This window comes from Myodes glareolus, chromosome 25, assembly GCF_982192425.1.
Source record: "Myodes glareolus chromosome 25, mMyoGla1.1, whole genome shotgun sequence".
Lineage (NCBI taxonomy): Eukaryota > Metazoa > Chordata > Mammalia > Rodentia > Cricetidae > Myodes > Myodes glareolus.
The window spans coordinates 21193262-21210128 of record NC_142050.1 but is presented as its reverse complement, the minus strand read 5'-3'; the positions used below and the strand labels follow the sequence as shown (position 1 = coordinate 21210128).

The 16867-nt window shown below is 37.9% G+C and overlaps 1 protein-coding gene across 9 annotated transcripts in view; it reads left to right on the top strand.

Annotated features, from left to right (window-relative positions):
* The window catches only part of Cadps2 (calcium dependent secretion activator 2), a 535973-nt gene that overhangs the window by 406308 nt on the left and 112798 nt on the right, over positions 1 to 16867 (top strand). For 5 of the 9 annotated variants that reach the window (XM_048450971.3, XM_085683582.2, XM_048450981.3 and 2 more), the window contains exons 15-17: positions 3084 to 3147; positions 5954 to 6077; positions 7946 to 7966. In XM_048450971.3, coding sequence (XP_048306928.3) covers positions 3084 to 3147; positions 5954 to 6077; positions 7946 to 7966 — 209 coding nt within the window. The remainder of the gene's footprint in view (positions 1 to 3083; positions 3148 to 5953; positions 6078 to 7945; positions 7967 to 16867) is intronic. The other 4 variants (XM_085683581.2, XM_048450976.3, XM_085683584.2 and 1 more) reach the window with 1 other exon arrangement.

Sequence of the window (16867 nt, the reverse complement as noted above, 5' to 3'; positions counted from 1 at the left end):
ACAAATGTTAATTGCGTTGGAATTTTTGATTTCTCCTGACTCGGCCAGAGGCTTCAACTGGATTCTGAAGTTGATGGCTCTTTTCTTTTCCCATGTCCCCATATTTTTTTTTGTTTTCATTCTACCTCAATTAATGTAGTGTGACAACTAAATGGTAACCCCAAATGGTGAACTTCATTAAGTAGAAGGGATAAGAATTACTAAAGGAAACATTCATGAGAGAAATTCAACTTAAACCTGAAGTTAGGTCCAAGATGGCATTCAGAGTCTGGAATTCTAATGCTAGAGAGGCTGAAGCAGGAGAATGGCCAACCAGAAACAAACAAAAACCCAACAGACCTCTTAATGTATTTACAATTCAGAACAGCAAATCTGAACTTTTAAATACTATTGCTTTAGTGGACTCTTAGAATTGTCAACACCTGCCGCAGATAGGACCTATTTCATGCCTAGCAATTTTCTCAAATGAAAGTAAAGTCCATGTAGACCAAAGATTTAATGGATGTGCATACCAAAATTGTTAATAGTAAAATGAAAATTAGCCATCTAAGTGGCCTTTAAGGACTAGATAAACAGTATCCTTATAGAATTGTATAGTTGCCTCCCAATTCAAAGGGATGAAATACGAACTGAGCACTCACACAAAAAAGTACAAACTACCTATGTCTTTTTATATAAGATTCTAGACATGTAATCTCATTCCAAAGATAGAAAGTTTATCACTGGTAAGAGCAAGGACATAAATTTCCTTGCTCACGGTGAGAATTCAAAGGAAAAAAAAGATACATATGTCACAACTTAAATTTTTAAAATTTTATAGTTGAAATACATGCAATTTATTCTGTGACATCCCACTAGATAACACTGAGGTTGAGAATAGTTCAGCAGATGGCCCTTCTCTGTTATATGCAAGGTCTCCAGCACCCAAAATATAAATGCCAAGGAATTCTCTTTCATAGCAGGAAGTTGGTAGTAAAGTTGGGAAGCAAAATCACAGGTGCACAGTGTGAGGATGTAAAGTTCAAATTTTGAAGCAGCTAAGACTTGCTCTTTTTATTTTAAATTTTCTAAAACAGAAATTGTTTGGGGCAAGGCAGAACAAACATGAAGGATGCAAGGTCTCTTTTTCAAAACAGCTTGTTGGAGGAAGTGTGCGCCATACACATAGAATTTCAGTAACCATTAATGATGCATTTAAATAAGGAAAAGGGTGGTGACTAATCATATGGTGGGTGTAGCCTGGCTCATTTGTCTGTGAAACTCATTTAGCAGAGTGGGAATGAGGTTGCCTTCAGTTTTCTCAGACTAGGTATTAAATGTGGTTGAATTTTATTCAATAATTGAATGTTTTCCACTTTGCTTTGCTGGTGCATAGCTGTCAAGAGAGGCAAAAACCCAAAATATTTATCCTGAAAGGTGGCAGAGCAAAATGATTGCCTTCTTTTAAAACTCTTGCCTTATAAAGATTAATTAAGCTTCTGTGTAGTTATTTTCTATATGTTATTGATTCAGGATTACTCTAAATGTGCTGAATTATTTACACATCCTGCACAGCCAATGCTAATTCAGAACATACCCATTGGGACCTCAGAGCCCTGAAATGCTAAATGTAATCTGAGGATCAGTAACGTTCCATTCATAAAATGTTTCCCCTGCAGGTTAATGGAAATAAACAATAGGAAAGACAACGGGTGGATTATGCAAATACACTGAAAAGATTAAGCAGGGGAGGGAACTACAAGAACCCAAGTGGTGCTTTATTTAAATGTGGATTAAGCTTTAGAGTACACAGAATGATTAAAGCTACTTTGCTAATTTGCTAACGCATAAGAAGCAGCACGGCACAGAAAAGTCTATTAAAATAAATTGTCTGGATGTGGGAGAACGGGCACAGAGAGGCAAAACTAAGCAAATACATGGTCTAACAGTAAATAAATGATTAATACTCTGAAAGAAACACTATGTGGCTACATCTGGAAAATGTTCATTTACATTTATCTATGCTGGAGAAACTTTTATAAAACTAACAAATAAACCCCCAAACAAATTCAGATACTTTCTTTAAAGGAAGAAGTGCATCTTTTATTCTTTTAAAATTTAGTTTTGTAAACAAATTTTTACTTGAAACTTATGTGCTTTCTAGATAAATCCATTCAAATTACAGTACAGGAAGGGATAATTTCATTCTGAGGCCACTAGATAATTGAGTAGGACATGGAGATAAGCAAACTTCTTTCCAGCTCATTAATTTGCAGATTTCTAGGTCAAAATGGGGTAGCAGCATATGGACAGCCAGCTAGCTAGCTGCCTGCAGTCTGCATCCTGGGGAGGGCGCTACAGCCTCAGAGGGAGAGGGATCTTGGTTCTCAGTGCTAAGTGGAGAGGGACATGAAATGAAAATATACATGTTAGCACCCTGTGGTCATTAACTTTTGAAGGAGTTCGCTTTCTCTTTGAACAGATGTATCTGGTCTTAGTTTTAGAATAGTCCCATTACCTGCCTTCCAGTTGTTGCTCTGCAGTTAGAATACATCAGACAAGAAACACTGGAATATTGGCTCTTCTGAGAAAGGTCTGGACAGGGTTTGCATGTGTCCTAGGGAGGTGAAAGAATTAAGCAGCAGCGACTGTGTAGTGTCCCTAAAAAGGGTCTTGAAACATTGTTGATCTTAGAAGTTTGGTATACAATGGATGTATATATGTTCTTCCATATATGAATATAGAAAGACATGAGAAAACCATTTCCTTTTTTCCTGGAGCTAATATATCAAATCTTAAATAAGAAATTTTTAGATGTTATGCAATAATTTTTCTACAATGACTCGTCTTTAATGTATGTTCTTTTAGTGCATGTATCAGAAAGACTTAATAATCCTTTTCATCATAATTGATACCTAGCTAGTTCAAAATCTAGGATTCCTAGACTTGGTAAAATTTTACAGTTAAAGTAACTTCCAAACCGACTCACTCTTTCATTTCTCTTGAAGGTTCTCCACTAATGTCAAGTCATCAAAGTTGTCATTTAGCTCTTGGGTTAATATTAGATGTTTGATGTTTTTTTGTTCCTTTTTTTGTTTTTAAAGATACTGTTTTCCTTTTGGACGACCTGAGGGTGCTCTAAAAGCGACGCTTTCGTTACTTGAAAGGGTATGTATAAGGGTTTATAAATGTTGTTTATGGTCTTGAGGGCTGAGTTTCACCTGTTGAACTGAGCAGCCCCCATGAGTTGGAGCTTTTTGCTGAACCCACAGCACTGCAAGAATGGTGTACCTGTGGTTACTACTGTCTGTCTCCCCCACTCCTTCTTCCTTTGACACCTTCCTGCCACCATACTACCCTGATATTGTGTTATCATTTTATTTTGATGATGTCTATCTTTCCATCTTTTCCTCCACTTATCATCTCATGAAATGCTTTGTTGTTGTTGCCATTATTGTTTGTTTGCTTGCTGTTAGCTGTTGCTACTTCCCAAACCACTTCACACTCGCCTTTATTATCCTCTTAGATTCTCTATTTTTCCAACAGTTATAGCCTTCGTGCATGTCAGCATTTTCTGTGTAAAATGATGGACATATCATTCCTTTCAGTTCCTTTTAGGCTCTATATTTGGTGTGTTGTCATCAAATAATTCACAAATCATAGAAATACATTTCTCCTACAAAAATACATAACAACTAAGCTTTTAAAAGCCATCCTTAAAAACATTTTTAAGGCATAATGTGTGCTGTTTCTGTGGGTGTTAAGGAAAGTAATTTTTTTCATGTTTATTGATCTCCAAATGTTGGTGAAATGCTGCCAGCTAAGTAATATGGTCTTAGCAACGTTTTAATATCAGAAATATAAACAATTTTATTTATTCTCTGTAACTTGTTTTTATTATGCTGATCCTAATTTATTGACTTCATCTTGTCTATTTTTCTGCTTAACTAGCTTTAGAATCGATGCTACCTCCTAGCATATCTATTAGAAAGAGGTAGCAGGAACGTTGTTCATAACTTGAGAGATAAGGTCTAGACTGGGTGATTAAAATGAAATCTTCAGATTATAGGTTGAGTTCGTATTATACTTTGCCTCCTGTTTTGTGTGCATTGAATGAAATAGTGTGAAGTTAAATTTATTCAAGTTTTTATGTTGTTAAAAGCTGCATGAAGCCTAGGCTTTTTAAGATATTTATTCTGCTCTGTTTCTTAGGGCAATTACAAGTAAGTCAATTCTTTTAAAGTTGCTCTACTTTTGGTAACAGAATACCATGTTGGGTGCCTCACACAACCTCTCTGTGTCCTGGTTTCCATGGCAGAGCCTTGCTTTTCCTCCCAGCAGGGAAGAGGTAGTAATCCAGAGATGCCCTGTGCCTTGTTTGACGGTGGCAGTCCCTAATCACATCTCTTACTGAATTGAAAGAGAAATGCTAAGGACCATTTCTTCATTTTATCTTTAATTCTCTCTTTACTTATTAGCAACTTACAAAACCACAATAAAATCTGTAAGTGAATTTTTAACACCTAGGAGTCCCACATGAAGTGCTCAGGCTCCTAGAGAAAATGAATTCAAACCCTAGCCTTACCTCTGAGGTAAACATAGACATTCTAATTTCTAGTTACTCTTTTTACTATTTGATGTTTCTCAGAATGGGAACCCTAAGTAAAATTCATAAGTCCGTGTATGGAACAACATCATCTTGAGATAAATTTTGACAAAGATCTCATTAAGTATAATAGTTCACATTTGATACCTATATTTATTTACCTATGCACAGAAGGTATGTTTAGGCTACAAAGATCTATTATGTCTTTCTGAAGTGCCAAATACTTATTTCCTAATTGAATGTGATAATAAAAGAAATGCTAAATGATCAAGTTAACTGTTTTCAAGAAAGAAAATCTTGCCTAGATACACTTGAAAATACTGTCAGTGGTTATTGATGCTCGCATGCTAGAATATATTCAAGGGTGTACAAACACTGGTGCAAAGAGAATAAAATGTGAATATTCTCAGTCTCCATTAGTATTTATTTCAGTGTAAGAGACTAATAGAATGCTTACCACACATAAAAAGCACTTTATATTACCATTTTATCATATGTATCTGTATCATTGTTTGGATATAAACAAAGCATGACAATTACTTTCACTACATGGAAAAATAGTCTAACAGCGACTTACAGCTTACAACAGAAGGGGTAATGAAAGGCATGATTGCCTCATTAGAAAGTATTTAAAATTACCTTTTGAACTTTTTATATAACTGTATTTGCTTCTTGTCAATAATGAAACATGTCATGGGAAAAGATCCAAGAACACATTTTAGGACCTCAGCAAAGAATGGCCTGCGTCTTCTCTTTGTCCAAAACAGAAGGAAGTTTCCATGTGCCTTAGCACTTGATCTCCCATAAAGTGTTCATTCCACTAAGGCAAAGAAGTTTCCTTCATCTTTGTGTAGTTTACCACTTCATGTTCAGCAGGTCACAATTATTGAAGTTTAATTAGCGATTTTTACAGACCTCCAAAATTATACCTGTTCATGGTGGAGTTTTTCTTATGATTTTTCACATATATTCAGGAGACCTGGGGCTTTTACCTTAGGACTACACAAGGCAAACTTTGTTTATCACTAGTGCCAAAGACTGAAATCCTGATCTGAAACAGCTGCTGTAATGGTGTCGTGGATCCCTGGAGGAAAAGTGACAGTCACACTGAATCCTGGTGACCTGGCCTATGGGAGGTTTTGATGTGCACAAATGAGGCTTAGACAGGAGGAACCAATACTGAAGGATTAGGTCCCAGTTGTGAAGTGCCGACTCATTACTTCCCACAAGTTACTGAGACCCCTCCCCCTTCCCAGGAACACTCAAGTCTGGGGCAATTTGTTTAATTTGTTTTTAGACCTTATTTTATGCAGCGTCCCTTCTCTCTACTTTTTTTCCGCCCACCCCACCCTTCTCTTCTCTCTGTAGGTTTTAATGAAAGACATTGCCACTCCTATCCCCGCAGAGGAGGTGAAGAAAGTGGTCAGAAAATGTCTGGAGAAAGCTGCCTTGATCAATTACACTAGGCTCACGGAGTATGCCAAAATTGAAGGTCAGTGCCCCGAGCAATTGCCGAAGTGGCTGTGAGAGCCAACAGTGCCTATTAACTGAATTTTCTCTGAGAAGTCCTTTCCCTCCCCGAACAATCCTGTGCCGTGGCAAAGGGAAATGTCTCATTAAAATCTCAGCTGGCGAACTGAAGCGCTTTTCCTATTCATTGCTTTAATATGCCTCCTGGGACTCGGCTTGAATGAAAGACCTAGGATCCGTGCTCAAGTTGTCCTTTGTTCTTATTTTGAGTTTTCAAGAAACCAAAAGGTGTTTTCATGGGTTGTATTTTTTTGACATTACTGTAAGTATGCCTAACATTTAAACTACGGGCTGTGGGTTCTTTCCTGATCGGGGTCAGCGTAGCATTATGGAATTTTATTTTCTGATCTACAGTGTCGTTCAGAAGAGGAAGAAACTTGTGGATTGTTGGGAGGGCTGACATAAGCCGATAGAACTTCCTGCCGCTTCTAATTGATTGCTCTATATTGATGCGTTTCGAAGATGGAACCTCTTGAGAGAGCTGTGCACTTTTTTCTCCTCTTTGAGTTTTATTCATTAAGGACACTGATGTCTTAAATGTTTAGAGATAAATAGATGGGAAGTTGTGACAGTCACAAGATCAGATTTTATTTTCCACTCTTTTAAAATCTAAAGTATTGAAGAGGATTTTAAGTTGTTTGTTCAAATAATCATAAAACAGACTTAGAGCATACATGTATCATTACCAAAGAGAAAGGAAAAATTTGTGTCTTGCTAAATGTTTATTGAATGTTTATATCCTAAAATAAGAACGTAGTCATCCTGTAGATAAAGTTTGGTAACTTTTAATCTTTTAAAATTCTGCTTAGTGAATGGTTAATTTGTGAACTAATTGGTATTAGAATACTTTTCATTAGTTTTCAGTCAATGAGAAAGATAAATGTTGTTCTGTCTTTCCTTTTTTTTCTCCAAATCTAGACAAGCTCACTAACAAGCATGTGATAACCAACCTCCTGAGTGATTAACAAAAAAGCCATCTCATCACCATAGCAACCAATATTATATCACGAGAGTAACAACATGAAACCTCCTTAGTTACCAGCTTAACATCATTAATTATGATATCATGTTGTGTTAAAGCAAACGCAGTGAACACTCGGTCATTTGAAAGAAATGGAAGATGAACACTTCGGCTTTCACTCTTGAATGCTCGTTCATGTAGTTTTCACATTTAGGACTTTGGAGTGTTCCAAACATGATTAAAAGAACTGATATACAAACTGACGTTAAAACCTTTCAACTATCTCAGAGGGAAAGTTGGTGGGGACCTTCAACCATTAAAGTATCATTTTGTACAACTATGTTTCCGATCTAAAACTCACTGAAGGCAACTTTTCTTTCTGAGCTCCTCTGGCAATAGTGTTTTACTGCTATGCAAGAATCCAGACAGGATAATAGACTGCATTTCTCAGAGCTGCTCAGTAGTTTATAGTTGTAGAGTCCATTGTAAAAGAAATGGAAGATCTTCTTTTATTTGTCCATAGAGAAGTCTGTCCTAAGACCACATAGAGAGGAAGGAGGGATCCTCCCATTGTGCCCTTTCCTGGAGTCATCTTGAGTTTAAGATGACAATATTCTAGGAAATGGATCCAACAGTCTACTCAAGGAGGACTGCTAAGCTGTCTTACTTCAAAAATATAAAATGTTTGCTCATTCACTGAGGAAAACTTGTATGCTTTTTTAGTTCCTACTTGCAACTTTCCTATTTTTATTTTAGTTTATTTTTAATGTTCAGGCCAGAGCAAGAACATATAAAATGATTTAGATTTAGGAAGACAGGCTAGTTTTCTTTGCTTGCTTAGCCTTAAATTCTCTTTTCTTATGTTTTAGGGCCCGCAGAAAAGGACACAGGTAATGTGTTTCTGCATGCACGTGCTGTTATTTCTAATGTGGTGGCATATGACTTTTGAGAAACATCTTTGAAGTTCCGCTGTCATAAAACCTAGCATATATTTAATGTATATAAAAATGCAGCCATGGAACCTTTCACAGTATATATTATAAACCTGTCTACCACTTCCAGAAGTTTCCTCCCACCCTCTTCCTTATTATTATAACCAGCTTGGGAAGAGGGGGAAAAGAAGGAACTGTATGTGCTCATAGCACTACTTAAGTATGCAAAACAGCATTGCTGGCCAGAGCTCACTCTGATACATGGTGTGTCTGTATGGTTTACTGATCTTGTGGCCGGAAACTTCACACAACAGAGGTGATGCTTTCCTGCTCTACCTACCTCCAAACCGGTCTACTCCCCATCTTCCCCAATGTTACAGAGCACTCAGTGCTATCACGTAGTATTTGTCTTACCATAGCCGGTTTGCTTTGTTACCGTGATGCTCGTCATGTACGTGTGGATCACAAAGGGTAAGGATGGGACTTCCTTGTGTCTGCATAGACCAAATTTGCCAAAAGCCTTTCTCTGTCAGTAGACACTGTTTCTGTGGTTTGGTTATTGTGCATAAAGTTGCAGTGAGATGGAAGTGCAGATATCTGAAGATTTTCATTTCTGTTCTTTTGAATGTATAGCAGACCCTATGATAGTTCTATATTTTTATTTTTTCATGCTCCTCCATAGCATGTTTTCCACAGCATGTGTACCCATTTCCATTGGTACCCACGGTATCTAAGCTCCTCCCTTCATGTCCTTGCCCACCGCTTGTTATATCAGGCAGTAGGGTTTTTGTGACCATTGTTGTTCAAGAGCAGGTAATATTTCATTTTGATTTTACATGCATTCTAGTGAAGATTAATAGCATTGAACATTTTTCTTCTAAGCAAGAGACCCATTGGCCATTTGTAGGTCCTCATTTGATAAATGTCTAATTTTGTTCTTTTGTCCATTTTCATTGGGTTATTTGGGGTTTCTGCTATTAATTGGATTGTGTGTTATATATTTCAAATGTTAGCCCTCTTTTGGATATATTTTGTCTCATCCATAAGCTGCCTTTTCATTGTGTTGTCTTCCTTCCTACTGGCTGTGTGTGTTGTCTTCCTTCCTTTTGGCTGTGTATGTTGTCTTCCTTCCTCTTGGCTGTATGCTCTGACATTTATAAGTAACTCCCCAGTCAGATCAATTGTCTGATCACTTTCACTAGGATAATAAAAATACTTTTTTTATTTTTTACAACTATTGCTAATGCTTTATAGAGGAAATATATGCTATTTGTCTCTGAAAGATCATCGGTAGTTTTATATGAATTCAAAATAAGAAACTAGATGCCGTACATGTTATACATTATGTACTAAGCATGGACCCTCGTCTTATTTGGAAGTGGTTACGAATATCTGAAGGGTTCTCACAAACAGAAGTGAGAATCGTCTTCCTTGCTCACTTTTGAAAGCTGGCATGGGGATAAAAAGCAAAACCACTATTAAGCAAAAAGAAGATGTTCTTAACTCTGAACAAATGAGCAGAGACTGTCAGATCCCTGTCTTAGGAAATTGTGTATGTATGTGTGTCTGTGTCTGCAGGTAGGTATATGTATGGGTATAGATGTTTCTGAATCTCTGAAATGTTAACGGTCTTCTTCTTTTTTTTTTAAACTCCTTACCACAACTGTAATCAATTTAACTGTGTATATCATTTTCTGTACTTTCTTCCTGTCCCCTCTTCAGACTCTTTCAAGCAGAATGCTGATTGCCTTCTTCCTCTTGTGTCTGGGCACCTAACCTGGTGATAGAGTCAGTGTTCTGAACTTTTGCTAATTAGTTTCCATCGGGAAACAATGGTGCATGAGACAAGTGGGTAAACCATACTCATATCACATCCACTTGCAATGTTATAGACAAATTCTCCTTGCATTTTAAAGCACACATCTTCTACTAAGGGCTCTATTTCTTGGTGAGGAGCAGGAAGCTTTTTCTATTGCTTTCTAGACTCTGAGTCCTGAAATGTGACAGGTACAAAACACTGAGACGCAAAAGGGGGTAAGAAAGACAACCTACGGCAGTTACCGATTGCACTTGTGAAAAAATAGATAATTAGAATAAAATGCGATTTTTATCATCTCAACACATGACAGACCACACAATATCAGCAGTCCTGTGTTTTTTTTTAACAAACTCTCTCAAAATATTTTGTGAAGCCACCAGCAGCATGGCTCAGCAGATAAAGATACTTTACACCATGCCTGACAATTTGAGTCCAGTCCCCAGAACACATATGGTTGAAGGAAAGAACAGACTCCCTCGGGTTGTTCACAGGTTTTCTCACACATGTCATGTGCACACTAGAAAATAAGTAAGTAAATAAATAAATTATTAAACATATGTTAAAATATCCCTGTTAAGAAAAGCCTCTCCACCAGTTGCAAAGAACTCCAATCAAACCAGATTAAGCCAAATCAAATGCCCATGTTTAATAAACGGCACACTCCCGGGTGGCCAGGAGCATGGCAGGGGAAAGACAGAGGAAGCACGCACACAAACCCAAAACCACATGTTCCTTGTTCTGGTGCAACCCTAAATACCCTGTGTGAGTGGTCCTGACCCTCCCCAAGGGGGAGGGGGGGCCAGCACTTGGCAGGCTGGGAATTGGAGTCTGGACTAACATTCCAGACTCTTTGGATATAGGGGTGTGACAAGGATCTTAGATGATATTTATGACTAATATTTTAGGCTCTCTGGATAAATGGGTGTTGGCTCAAGTCTGGCTACTTCCTGTGGGCATGGGGCGACGTGGGAGAGGGGAGAGCTGAGAGTTGGCATACTCATGCTCAGCAAGAGGAGTGTCTGGGGTGGCAGCCAGTTTGCTGTCATCCTGGAGTCCTTAGGCAGCTGCTTTTTGAGGAAGAAGGGAAGGCAGGTGGCTAGGAGAAAAAAAAATGTTATTATTTGTCCTATGCATTAACTGCCAGAAAGAATGGAACAGGGAAGTGCCCTGGTTGGACAGATGAGGCTCGGGTGTATCAGATATACCCAGATTTTAGTTGGTAGGTGCCCTTCATCTGGGAGAGCTGGTACCAAGGGTGAAGTCCCAGGAGCTGTTGTAGGTGTTTTGCATTATCCGGAGAACGCTTTGTGACTTGGTCTTGGCCTAAGCAGTAGGAATGACCTGTAAAATATGCTTAAAACTGGCTGGGGTTAGCAAAAGGCTCTGGAGACTGTTAGGTTTTTTTTTTACCAGACCTGATTTTGATATAGCAGTAGAACTTTTCCAGGAACCTGTAAGAGAACTGGAACAGATTTACATCATAGCAAGAGGCTATTGCTTTAAGTTAAAAGGTGTGAACATTATAGAATACAATTAATGGAAATTGGGAACTCTAAACCTGAAACCTGTCAATCCTGGACTATGAAACCTGTTAAGGAGCAGCACCTTACGTTGTCAAATGCCCTTCGACAGATCTGGGAGGGATAAATGAGCAAAATAGAGAAAGCTTTTTAGCTATGCAGACAATCCCAAATTCAATTTTCTGAGAAACCGCCATACTGATTTCCAAAGTGGTTACACAAGTTTGTTTTCCCACCAGCAATGAAGGAGTGTTCCGCTTACTGCACATCTTTTCTAGCATAAGTTATCATTGGTGGACTTGATCTTAGCCATTCTGACAGGTGTAAGATGGTATCTCAGTGTTGTTTTTATTTTTGTGATGGCTAAGAATGTTGAATATTTCTTTAATTGTCTTTTGACCATTTGAGATTCTTCTGTTAAGAATTCTCTGTTTAGTTCTATACCCCATTTTTATTGGATTATTTGGTATTTTGATGACCAATTTCTTGACTTCTTTATATATTTTGGCAATCATTCCTCTCTCTGATGTGGAACTGGTGAAGATCTTTTCCCATTCAGTATGCTGCCTCATTGTTCTATTGACCGTGTCCTTTGCTTTACAGAAGATTCTCAGTTTCAGGCCTTTCCCACTTTTGTAGATGGATGTCATCCATCCCAGACTAGACTCTGTCCTTATCCCTAGCCTTTGGTGCTTTGTTTCTTCTGTGAAATAAGGAGAGATCTCAATGCACCGTTTGGACATATGAGCAGAGGCACTTGTACTATGTGGCTAAAGAGAGGGGGAGAAGGAACAATCCTTGCCATATACCTCTCTGACCCTGATAGGACAACTTCCCTTCACTCCTATTTACAATCCATTTACCTAGACAACTGAGCACCATTAAGAGAAATAATTTTGTTAAAGTTAAGTGCTTATATATATAAAAAATAAAAATAAGTATATTCTTTGTTGTAGGTGGATTGACAGAAACCTGAGGAATGTTCTAAATCAATGAAAGATTTTAAGAAATGTATATTCCTTTAGTTCCATTTTGTAGTAGGCCAGACCAAGGGGGTTTTCTGATACGTGAACCAGGGTGATTTTAAAAGTGAACTATTTATGTATCCTTCGGGAAAAAAAAAAAATCTCTTGAACTACCTAGGAAAGAAGAAAAATCTGCCCAAGATTTCTTATGATTTTGTCATCTGTCAGACTGCATGTCCTGGAAGTTTACAAAAATTGGGTATTTTATAGAAGTCACTGAGACTTTCAGAAAACAAGTTGTGCTACCATTATCAAAATTCTGCCTCTGTGGGAAGTATCTGAGACCCAGAAATGCATTCTGTGTTTTCTCCACTGACTGCTGGGCCTCTAAGACTTTCAGATTGAAGATGATAACATTCTATGTCACCTTCCTCAGCCATCTTACAAAAGCTAATGGTGAACACTCTTTCATCACTGTTTTCCCCCAAAATAAAGTCACTCACCAATATGAGACAACGTTTTTGTGATAGGCTCTTTCTAAGGAGTTTATAGACGTCACCTCATTTACCACTTACAGTGAAACTTTGGGGTGCGTATTATTATTTGAGGAAATCGATTGAGTGGCTAAACAATTTATCTGGAGTCATATATCTTGTAAATAGGCCATTAAAACTTTGGGCTTCCATCGTGTGCTTTCCTTCTTCATGGTCTCCCTCTTGAACAGTTGGTATCATTACATTTTCACTTAGTTTAATTTTTCCCCGTATATCTCAGTTGTCATGTTAAAAATTCTTGCTGTTTGTAAAACCAGAGGGGACAATATTCTTCCTTCATCTTATTTACCACCATGTAGTGTTAGCGTCATGAGGAGAGGGGTATGTATTTCAGTAGCGGATTCATCCCCAGTTTAGAGTGAAGTGCCAGGCACAGCACATGCATGGAACCCAGTAAATATTTATTGAATGAACAAATGAGCTTACAACACAGACAGTTGTCTGGCTACTTACAGCAGAAAGAACATCCATAAGCTGGCAAGCTGCCTTGTAAAAGGTCATTCAAACCAATCACTGAATAATTAAAATATAGGGCGAAAACTAGCCACTTAAAAATCACAGGATTGGAAAATAAACCAGAGTCGCATGCTCTTATTACAGGAGAGAGAGGCAGCATGGCCCCAATGCAGGATCGGAGAAGGCACAGGTTACGGCTGCATAGACAGTATGGAGCAATCCGTCATTTCCACTGTTCCATGATCCACTGTGCTGCTCAGTTGTGATTCACGGTTTCATCTATCCCCTGGGATTTCTTGTTGTCCATTGGAGGCACAAGTGTGTCGAATAAAGGGATTTTAAAATCTGGAGATAAATTGATGAAAACAAATGGCCTCATTTGATGTTTTTCCTTGTTGGGCATAGCATGTTTCCTTTGAGCTGTTATTTCACTTGGAGCATTTGAAGTTTTGGAAATGTAATTCTTATTTAATTTGGGGATTATGAAATACTAGTGGATTGGGTTTATTATTTTTTAGTACTTCATGAATAATCTTTGATTTCCATTGTACCAAAACCAATGTTTTTAAAAATCTGTTCACTTTTATTGCTAGTTTTGTAACAGTGAGATTAGCTTGTTATAATCTAGAATTCATCATGACCCTTAAACCTTATTTTCCTAATCACTTATTTTTCTTAAGTTGAAAGGCTTGATAATACAAACAAGGTGTTGTTTTGGATGAAAAATCCCTTTGGATTATCTAGTTCAAGGTGTCTCTTATAGACAAGAACAGCAGTAATACGTATGCCATCAATCCCGGTGATGCTCTAGGAACCATGCTTTGTATTGTGACTTACAATGTACGCATGCTTCTCAGAGCTAGCCTTGACATGGTTCTTTGGTATAGATTTTTATTAAATAGGCTGCTTTTGAATTTAGGCCTTTGGAGGTGCCTGGCACGGATGGAACAGGAGAGGACTTTGTGCTGTGAAGACCCATTTTGGTCCTCACGTTGCTAGGTTCCCAGATCTAATCCCCAGTGGACTCATCTCCAGAGGACCAGTTGAATGGCACAGAAATGCTTTCCCAGGCGACTCTGTGCTTACTCTCTTTGAGAAAAGAAGTCGCACTGTGGCAGTCCTTACGTCATGAGGATGTGTGTGCCATCTGGGTGGCATTTTAATTTAGCACTACACTACGTTGTTGGGCGAGGGTGATAAATAATAAATAAGTAGACTTTGCTTAAGGTCTTTGTGCCAAGAAACAGAAGGATATTCAAAATAGCGCTGTTGTTGAAAGTGTCTTGTCAGCAGTGAGTAGCTTCTTGCCAATATTTCTAACATAATGACCATTTTCTCATAGAACTTAGATGTGCTGGCTTAAAAACTTAAATTTGTTAGTGTTAGATGGATGTCACTACACATACATACAAACACATGCATATCCACAAGATTTTAAAATTTAATTTAAAATTTAAAAATAGGTGTCAGCATGAACTGATGTTTGGAACTTATGTTTTAAAGCATGACTTTGGAGAAAATCATCTATAAACTGAAGACTACTGAGTCTTGACCCAGTAGAAACCAACACATAATTGAAGAATTCCCATTTGACTTTTTGAATTGTGTGTTAGAAATAATGGGATCTTTCACACAGTAAAATCTCTGTTTCTAAACTACCTGCTAATTAGTGGTACACCAATAGATATCTCTGATAATAGAACGAAAGGAAGAAATGGTATTTTATAATGTATTTGAGGAAACCATTAAAGTCTGAGTTCTTAGTGCCCCAAAGCTTTTAGCAAAAGAAATTTATGAACACACTATAACGATCTGGTGGATACACTGGTCTACCTGTTGTTACCACTAGCCAAAGGGTCACACCAAGCTTTATTTCTGTACTATATTTTTAAAGATTTGGCTATCTTTCACATGGTAATGACATGTTTAAATTACCTAAGAAGATACATTTTTCCTAATAGCCATATATTGCTTTGATTCCATCCAGTAATATAATCCAATAAAACTATTATTCTTAATGTGCTTTTATCCTTATACTGAATTGAACATCATTGATCCTGCCAGATTATTATTTCCTATTAAGTTTATACTTAAGCATAATACTAATTCATTTTATCTTTTCTTTCTCTGATTTAGAAAGAACAAGGATTCTGTTTGTTTGCTTCAACTTTTCTCTACCTACTCATTAACAACAGAAGAAAATACCCCATTCTATGTAATTTATGTTCCCACTAATTAGCTTATTCCAGCATAGGCAGATTAGTTCCTACGGATGAAAAGATGTTTGGAGGCATTATAAGCAAGGGCTGCAAGTATTACTAACCAGAAATGGCAAATAAATGTATCACTCGCTCATTCCTAACAAGGTTTTAGTGTCTGTATGTAGATTCAGTTTTCCCAATACAAAGGAAAGTCTTTGGTACACAGTGGACCAGTTGCTTTTTGCAGATTCAGGTAACTGTGAGAAGTCAAATGAGGAAAAGGAATGTGCACTTGTCCACTGCAGAAACATGAAATAAGGTTTGCTACGCTCTTAGAACCTCTGCAGTACATATGCACAGGGTCAGGGATGGTAGGAGAATGAGGCTTCTGCACTCAGAAATTGATTCCATTGGTTCCAAGTCTGCGTTCCCTCAGCATCTTTCCTTGCTTTTCCAAGTGTAGGTTCAGAACAGTGGTGGGATATGTTTCTCCTTGTAGGACTACTCGAAATACCTCATGTTCCCTTTGGTTTTAGGGATCTACCCACAAATTGGAATGAAACACACCAACACTATCCTCTGGTGCTAAAGAACTAAAGTGGCCAGGGTGTGGATATTTGTAAGAAATCAGAAAGCTGAAGCCCACCATGCTGGCTGACAAGTATGAGAGGAGGCGGGTGTTCTCAATCATCCTAAGGCACATAACATTTAAATATCAAAGAGAGTTCCTCTGTCAGTCTATTCCTGGAAGGGGAAAATTGTTCTTGATGAAAACCCAAGTAATCATCCACTTCAGAGCCAGTTCAGTGTCCTGTGATGCTGATACCAACTCCACCCATATCTTTTCGGATTATTGTTACTTCATTGTGTATCTCTTCTTCTTCCTGTGAATGGTACCTGTATCTTTTTTCTAGGCCTTCCCCTTCTGTTTTTAAACATGATATCACGGTTCAAAATGTGCATCCTGAACTCTATACCTCTTCAGCTGCTGTCAGAGAGTAAAGTCTTCCTCTGATTTCCCTTGCCTTTACTTCTTACCTCCCCAAGGGGTGGCTTTCAAGTGTGCATTGTGCCTGGTGGTAAGACATTTCTACTTCTGTTAAAGTGTGAAGTTAATAAAAACAAGAACCGACTGGGTGAGCTACCCCTGCACTTCTGTGCTATCCAAATTCCCAAGTTTAGATGGTTACAAGCCAAGGAGATTATTTTTCAAGTACGACTGGTTTTAAACATAACAGATTAAAGGTGATTCCTGGTCCCCAAGGGATTGCAGTGGACTCCTAATAATCTACTGCAGTATCTGGTGATATATTGTTTGGTAGATCTGCCAAAAAGCTCAAATTC